Source organism: Arachis hypogaea, chromosome 4, assembly GCF_003086295.3.
Source record: "Arachis hypogaea cultivar Tifrunner chromosome 4, arahy.Tifrunner.gnm2.J5K5, whole genome shotgun sequence".
Classification (NCBI taxonomy): Eukaryota; Viridiplantae; Streptophyta; class Magnoliopsida; order Fabales; family Fabaceae; genus Arachis; species Arachis hypogaea.
The window spans coordinates 112914677-112923430 of NC_092039.1; the positions used below are offsets into that span (position 1 = coordinate 112914677).

Here is an 8754-nt window from a genome sequence, read left to right on the forward strand (position 1 = left end):
TATAATTGTATCTGCTTGTTTTGGATTTTGAATTTTCTGTTTTGATGGTTTTTTGGCCGTGTAGCCGTGTGATAGTGGTTTTCTGACTTTGTATGGATTTTGTTTCATGATGGTTTCGGCCGTTGGGGCTTTTCTATTTTTAAGCCATTTTTGACGTTATCTATCCTTTGTTTGGGGTGGGCGGCTCGCCGTGTGTTTCCTTTTTGTGGATATCCGTTTTTTGGGCCCTAGGGGTGACCAGTCTCCCAATTGTGGCTGTATTTTTTATTCCGAGTTTAGGGAATATAAATAAAGAAAATCAAGGGGTGTATTAAAAATTTGATGTCTGGGCCTCGTTAAAACCCTCCGTTTATGGCGGGAAAGAGTACTCGGAATCGAGACTTATGTGAAAACAAAAATTGTAACAAAAGGGAATAAAAGGAAAGTAATATAAAAAGGAAAGCAAGGACGATTTAGGGAGTCGGCCTATGTGTAGTATCATCGTAGATTGGCAGCGTTCCAGGTCCTCAGGATCTCGTCACCGTTGAGTCGTTCGAGCTTGTATGCTCCCTTCCCAATTGTTGCTTTGACTCTATAGGGTCTCTCCCAGTTAGGGGTGAGTTTTCCTTCCCCTGGGGTCGGGGCGCCGACGTCATTTCGTCGTAAGACGAGGTCATCGATCGCGAATTCTCGTCGGATCACGCCGTGGTTGTACCTTAGGCTGATTCTTTGTTTTAAGGCTAGTTCTCTGATGTGGGCTATGCTTCTCACTTCGTCTGTGAGGTCTCGTTCTGCTTCTTTGTCGTTTCCTCCGATCGTCCTTCTAGGGCTTGGGTCTCCAATCTCTACTGGGATAATCGCTTCTATGCCGTATGTTAGGCGGAAAGGGGTTTCCCTGGTGGCTGTTTGGGGGGTTGTTCGGTATGACCACAAGACTGATCGGAGTTCGTTGGCCCATAGTTCTTTGGCTTCGTCGAGCCATTTCTTGAGTCCTTTGACGATTATTTTGTTCGTGGAGTCTACCTGTCCGTTTGTTTGGGGGTGTTCTACCGAACTGAAGCGATGTGATATATGTAGCCCCTCCAGGAAATCTTTGAATTTTTTGTCGGTGAGTTGGGTTCCGTTGTCCGAGATTACGATCTCAGGGATCCTAAACCGAGTTATGATCTGTCTCCAGAAGATTTTTCGGCATTGGGTTGCCGTGATGGAGGCCAGGGGGTTCGGCCTCGATCCATTTAGTGTAGTAATCTATGGCGACGATTAGGTATCGGAGTTGGCCGGGTGCCGTCGGGAAAGGACCGACGAGGTCGATGCCCCATGTTTCGAATGGCCGTTCTGCCGTTATGACGCTGAGCTGGTGGGGAGCGGCCTGGTGGATGTCAGCGTGCCTCTGGCATTTGCTGCAGCTTTTACCAGTTGCGCGGAGTCCTAGATAACTGAGGGCCAGAAATACCCGGCCCGGATGACTTTTTGGGCTAGGGTTTTGCCCTCGATGTGGTGGCCACAACAGCCTTCGTGGATTTCGCGGAGTATGTATTCCGTGTCCACTGGTTCGACGCATTTGAGAAGGGGTTGCGAGAGTCCTCGTTTGTATAGTTGTCCTGAGACGACGGTGTAATTAGCGGCTTCTCTTTTTGTCCGTTTTGCCTCTTTGGGGTCCTCGGGTAGCGTCCTATTGAGGAGGTATTGTAGGATGGGGTGGGTCCATGATCCTTCGTTTGAGAGTGTTAGAACGGCGTTAGTCGTGGTTGATATGGATGGTGTTCTAACGACTTCCTGGATTAGCGACCTGTTGCCGTGTCCTGGTTTGGTGCTGGCTAGTTTGGAGAGGGGGTCTGCCCTGGTATTTCGTTCCCTGGGGACGTGTTGTATGGTTATGCAATCGAATTCCTCTTTTAACTTGTTTACTTTGGCGAGGTATTGCTGGAGTAGGGGGTCTCGCGTTTGGTAATCTCCGTTGATTTGGGAACTGACCACCTGTGAGTCGGTGCATACTTCCAAGGTTTTTGCTCCGACCTCCTTAGCTAGAGTCAGGCCTGCTAGGAGGACCTCGTATTCCGCTTGGTTTTTTGAAATCGGAAACTCGTAGCGCATGGATTGTTCGATTATGACCCCGTTTTGACTTTCGAGTATCACTCCGGCTCCTCCGGAAGTGACGTTTGATGAGCCGTCACGGGGTGGGCCTGGAAGTATTGTCGCAGGCGCCAGGAGGCCGTGAAGAGTGTGAGGGCCAGCTTTTCTAGGCGTGAATAGCGAGTTTCCGTCTCTTGAAAAACTTTGCTTATGAAGTAGATAGGTTGTTGTTCCGGGCTTTTATTTTCATAGATGAGTGCTGCTGCGAGTGCTTCTTCCATTATAGAAAGGTATAAGTAAAGAGTCTCCCCGGTTTGGGGTTTGGCGAGGACTGGTGGTTTTGATAAGACTTTTTGAAGTGTTGGAATGCCTCTTCGCAACTTGCTTCCCATCTGAAGGGGGGTTCCTTTCTTCATCAGCTTGAAGAAAGGGATCGCTTTTTGTGCCAATGCCCTAAGGAAGCGGGATAGTGCAGTGAGTCGGCCGGTGAGCTTTTGGATGTCGTTGAGGTTTTTTGGGATTGTCATTTCGAGGATGGCTCGGCATTTTTTGGGATTAGCCTCTACCCCTTGCTGTGTGATCATGAAGCCGAGGAACTTGCCTGCTTCCATTCCGAAGGCGCACTTTGTCGGGTTAAGGCGTATTTGGTGCTTCCGTAGGGTGTTCATTATAAGTGCAAGGTCGCTGATGAGTTGCTCGCCAGATTCGGTTTTGGCGAGCATGTCGTCTATGTAGACTTCTAATTTAGTCTCGAATAGGTTCTGGAATATCTTATTGATGGGCCTTTGGTAGGTGTCTCCGGCATTTTTTAGGCCGAAGGGCATGACTGTGTAGCAGTACGTTCCTTCGGGGGTGATGAAAGCTGTCTTTTCCTCGTCAGGTCGGTGCATGGGTATCTGGTTGTATCCGGAGTATGCGTCTATGAAGCTGAGGTATCGGTGGCCGGATGCGGCATCTACTAATCCGTCGATGTTTGGTAGGGGGAAGGCGTCCTTTGGACAAGCTTTGTTTAGGTTCGTGTAGTCGACGCACATTCGCCACTTTCCGTTAGACTTTTTGACTAGTACGACGTTCGCTAGCATTGTCTGTAGGGCAGTTCCTGAATAAAGTTTGCTTCGAGTAGAGACTTGACTTGTTTTTTTACCTCGGCTGCTTGGTCAGGGGAAATTTTCCATCTTCTCTGTGCCACAGGTTTGGCTTTGGGGTCCACGGCCAGCCGGTGGGACATCAGGGCAGGGTCTATTCCTAGCATGTCGGCTGGTGTGAATGCGAATAAGTCTCTGTTCTGTTTTAGGAGTTGGGAGAGATCTGATTTGAGGTCGTACGGGAGGTTCCTGTTGATGAAAGTGTACTCGTCTTTGGTTCGCCCTATTTGTAGTTTTTCCATGTCGCCTTCCGGTTTTGGCCTGGGCTGGCCATCCTGTCGGGCATCCAGGTCGGCTAAGAATATGCCAGCCGCGTCACGGGACTTTTTTCGTAGAGCAAGGCTCGTGTTATCGCATTCCACCGCGATTTCTCGGTCACTGTGAATGGTGCCGATGGAGCCATCTTCCGTCGTAAACTTCATGAGGGAGTACTTTGTGAAGATGACGGCGGAGAGGTCGTTGATTGTTTTTCTTCCGAGGATGATGTTGTAGGCAGTGGAGTCTTTGAGGACCACAAACTCGGATAGGATTGTCTTCCTTTGGCTTCCCGTTCCTATGGTGAGGGGGAGGGTGATGGAGCTGTCTAGTTTGAGGAAGTTGTCTCCGAGTCCCGTGACGCCGTTATGATGTGTTTGGAGGTTGTCATTGCGGAGTCCGAGTTTGTCAAAAGCGCCTCTAAAAAGGATGTTAGAGTCTGCGCCTGTGTCCACTAGTATCCTTCGTACTAGCCCTGTTCCAATTTTTGCCGAGATGACGAAAGGGGCGTTGCTAGCAATCCTCGGGTAGGAAATTGATTGCGTTTTTGGCAGTGATGGTTGGGGTTTGGTTCCGGACTGCCAGGACTTTGAGATCCTTTTTTAGTGTTAATTTTGACTTCCTTGGTGTATCCTTGCCTGTGATGATGTTTACTATTATGGTCGGGTCTTCTTCTGGGCTTCCCCGGGGGGTTGTCTTTGTGTTCCGGGTTGCGTCCTTCTCTCTCTGGCGACCTATCTCTTTCAATGTGTTTTGGTTCTCTGATAATTTTGATAAACTCGGGGAGCTTTCCGTCTCTTATGGCTTGCTCAAGAGCATCTTTTAGGTCGAAACAGTCTTGTGTCCTGTGCCCGTGACCGCGGTGGTAGTCGCAGTATAGGATTTTGTTGCCGCCAGTTCTTTCTTTGAGTTGTCGGGCTTTCGGGATAATACCACGATCTGCTATTTGGTGGTATATTTCGGTAATCGGGGCCGTCAGAGGTGTGTAGTTAGAGAATTTGCCGATTCTGGGTGGCCGGTTTGTGCCTGTTGGCTTGGGATGGTCCTTCTGGCCTTCTCGGGGTGGGGGATTATGCCGAGGCGTCGGGTTACCATGTTGGGTGTTGCCGGCGCCGTGCTGCCGCTTATTAGCGGCTACGACTTGGCTGACTTCCTCATCGTTTATGAAGTCCTTAGCGACGCTCTGGATTTCGTGCATAGTCCATACTGGTTTGGTAGTAAGGTGTTTGCGGAAGTCCTCGTTCATGAGTCCGTTGGTTAGGCAGAGGCTTGCGACGGAGTCCGTGAGTCCGTCGATTGTTAGACATTCGTCGTTGAAGCGGTCGAGGTATTTTCTTGTAGATTCGTCTTGTTTCTGCGTGACTCCTAATAGGCTGATAGGGTGTTTGGCTTTAGTGATCCTGGTGGTGAAATGGGCCAGGGATTTTCGCGAGATGTCGTGAAAACCGGTTATAGACCCGTTGGAGAGGGTATTGAACCATTTGATCGCTGGCCCGGCTAGGGTTACTGGGAAAGCTCTGTATCGAACCGCGTCGGCGGCCCCTTCGAGGTTCATTCTGGCCTCGAAGGCCATTAGGTGTTCTTGGGGATCCTTGATTCCATCGTATTTCATGTCGGTGGGTTTATCGAAACCTTTAGAGAGTTTTGCTCTTAGAATCCTTTCAGTGAAAGGCGTGGCCCCCATTATTATGTTGTCGTTTCTCGTGCGTTTGGTTTCTCGATGTCGTCGGTCCTCATCCGTGTCGTGTTGATGGGCTGGGTCTCGGGAGATGCTGCGATTGTGCCTCTTGCTGTGTCGCTGATTTGGCGATCTTCCGTGTCTGGGATCGCGGGAGGTACTTCGGTTGTTTCTCCTATTATTTTGTCTCTCTAGCGACTTGCTGCGACGGGATCTTGATCTGGAGGTCGCGTGACTTCCGTTTTTGGCGTTGTGTTTTTCCTTGGTAGCGACTCTGCCCTCGAGCTCTTGCACTCGTAAGCAGAGCTCCTGGATTATTTGGGCTGCTTTGTCCCCCGTGTTCTCGGGATGTCGTGGTCCGACGACGTCGGGTCCGTTGTGCACTGGGTCAGCTCAGTGGACGGTGCTGGTTATTCTTCCGTGGAGTGCGGCTTCTTGGTGTTCGGGAGTCGGATTTCTTGTTCGGGAGTTATCTTGGTGGCTTATGGAGAGCTCTTCTAGTTCGTCCGCCATTACGGCTTGACCGGCGTAAGTTCCCCACAGACGGCGCCAATGTACGAGATATCTCTGGTACGGGTTGAAGGATGGATCGGGAACTTGCGGGTCAAGGCGGATGCCGGATTATTTGACTGGAGCAATGGGGGGTGGTACCTAAAAAGACACTCCGACGCTCAAGTCAGAATAGATCTAAGAGGTATGGGGTGTGTGGAGTGAATGAATACCTGGAGGGTCCTGAGTCCTCTATTTATAGACGATGGCAGCTATCTTATCTTATCTTGTTTGGCTAAGATAAGGGAGACGTTTGAATTCAAAAGTTGGTTAGGAGCTCTAGTGGGCCGGTTTCGGGCCTTCTAGAAGCACAATATGGTCGGGACCCGGGTAACCGGGTCCGAGGACCATTTGGAGCGTAGGATCCGTGGGTCGGATCCGTAACAATTTTCAACCAAAATAATAAAAAATAGTACACAATTGTAAATTTTTTAACTAATAATTATAAATTTAAGTCACAGTCTAATATAGTACCTTAAAACAAAAGGCAACAATTGCTATCTACATTTGACTGCTATTTTATAAGTTTTATATTTATTTTATTGTGCACATCAATTAAACTATACTTTATTATTTCATTTTATATGTTTTGAACTAATGTCATCATATTATAAGGATGAGACTAATTTTCATAATTTAATACGAATCTTCTTATTATTTTGTTCGTCATTAAAATACTATCCATCAAAAATAGTTGTCTTTTTCTTTTATTAATTTCATGTAATTTTTTTATCTTATCAATTTGATATAGAAAGAATTTTTTTTACCTGGCATGTGTTCTTATATTTTTCTATTAATTTTTTTTATAATTTTTTTATCTAATTAAACAATTTTTTATTTAATATGTCTAAGATTTAAACTTAACTTCTTTTATAATGAGTAGTTTTTGAATCATCTAATTTATAAAAATAGTCACATCTTTTTATCTATTCTAAAAATTAAAAAATTAAAATTAATATTAGTACTTTTAGATTAATAGAATTAAAATAAAATACAAAAATAATGTTTGAATAAACATAAAAATATAAAATTTTAAATTCCAAAATACAAAATAATTATAAGATAAAAAATTTACTTAAACATAATTTTTGTAAAATACTTTATGAATTGACATAAATATAAAATGGACTTTGAAATTTTGATGTGAGGATTACTGCTATCTACCACCACAAAAATAAAAGATGACATATAAATACACAATTTTTTTAAAAAAAAATCAATAAGTATATACCCAATCATTAAGAATAGTTATCTAAGTTCAAATCCATTCTTTGAAATTTTTAAAATTGTTGATACTATTCAAACTAAATATATTTTAATGTTTTGTGACGACCTTAAATAACATGCATAGACTTTATCTTCCAATGTTGAGAAGGTTTCGTATCCATAGTTAGAATAAAATAAACAAAATTAAAATTTATATAACCCAAGAGATAGAAAAAGACAGAAAAAAATCATGTAAATATTGACACAATTAATACCTATGTATTAATTACAGTAAGAGATCTGACGTTGATGACTTTGTAAATATAAGGTTAATAGAATTATCTGAAAGATAAAAGTGTTACTTGATGTACTAGCTTAGCAATTAGTTAATTGATTCATTAGTTCTAACTACAAGTTAGTTAGACAAGTAGTCTATAACAGAATTTTTAGTTAGCCCCTATTTATTCTAACTCAATTAGTTAGATAAACAATATATATATATCTAATTGTTGTAACAGTGTAAAGTGTGGTTCGTCATTCAGGACACTGAGAAAACAACAAGAACTCTCATTTCTTCTCTCTGTTTCCACTTCTGCTCTGTTCTCCTTGTCTTGTTCCGTATATATAGCTCCTCCTGCAGTTCTGCAATTCAAAATCTATCACCCTCATGGTACCTGTGTTCAGGTCCTCCCATAGCTCATATGCAACCTTGTTCCACATCACGCTTCGGCGATTTCAGGGTTCAGCGAGATTTTAATCCAGGCTAAGACATATGTATTACATCTATCCCACAATTCAAACAATGGATCATTCTTATAAGGTTTCTTTAAGTTTTCATCAACAAATTTCATCTTGTTTTCTTATTTTAGGGCTAACAACATCGCATTGCTCCAACTACTGTAATTCTTGCCATCAAGAGTGGTAGGAACGACGGGAATACCAGTATTTTTGGAAGGATGAAGGTAGAAGTGGCTCGATGAATCTTGGCTAGGGTTGCTGCCATTCCTGTTGAGGTGAGCTTGAATCGATGAGATCTGGTTCAAGAACGCCGCGATACCTTGAGGATCGAGGCCTTGGAAGGAATTGCCTTGGTTCATTCGGAATTGCTCTGAATTTTGAGTTGGATCCATCACTAGGTTTATGATCGTGCACTTGATGTGTGCTTCGATTTGAATCCTGAGTTTCTCTTTCCCCAATCGCTGTTCCTTCTGTTCTCACCCCCTTTGAGTTTTTCGCTCACCGCACCATGTTGAAGGTGCGCAAGAGGAGTATGAGAACAGAGCATAAGTGGAAACAGAGAGAAAAATGAGAGTTCTTGTTTTCTCAGTGTATTGAATAATGAACCACACTTTACACTCTTACAACAATCAGATATATATATATATATATATATATATATATATATATATATATATATATATATATATATATATATATATATATATATATATATTGTTCATCTAACCAATTAAGTTAGAATAATTAGGGGCTAACTAAAAATTCTGTTATAAACTACTTGTCTAACTAACTTGTTGTTACAACTAATAAATCAATTAACTAATTGCTAAGCTAGTACATCAAGTAACGATGATAAAAATAAAGTAACGGAACGTGGAAATCAAAGAGAGAAAAATATAAAAGGTTCAGAGTCGTCAGAATAAGGTGGTGTGGTGGTGGCGACGGGTGTGCCGGTGGTTGCCACGGAGACCTTGCTTCTTCCCCATTTCTCTTCTTCTTTTTGATCACTAACTCTTTGATACATTATTTATTGCGCTTCATGCAAATCAATCAAGTACGATTCTTGAAGAAACCATGCAACTAACACTATGCTCTGCTACGCAACAATATGACAAGCTGGTTTTTCTTTTA

The 8754-nt window shown here is 43.6% G+C and overlaps 1 protein-coding gene across 1 annotated transcript; it reads right to left on the reverse strand.

Annotated features, from left to right (window-relative positions):
- Positions 1-477: 477 nt before the first annotated feature.
- LOC140184225 (uncharacterized) lies at positions 478-2073 on the reverse strand. The gene is made up of 2 exons (XM_072234534.1): positions 1433-2073; positions 478-1033 (listed from the first exon to the last, which is right to left on the reverse strand). The coding sequence occupies exons 1-2, from the start codon at positions 2071-2073 to the stop codon at positions 478-480; spliced, it is 1197 nt and encodes a 398-aa protein (XP_072090635.1).
- Between the last annotated feature and the right edge of the window lie 6681 nt (positions 2074-8754).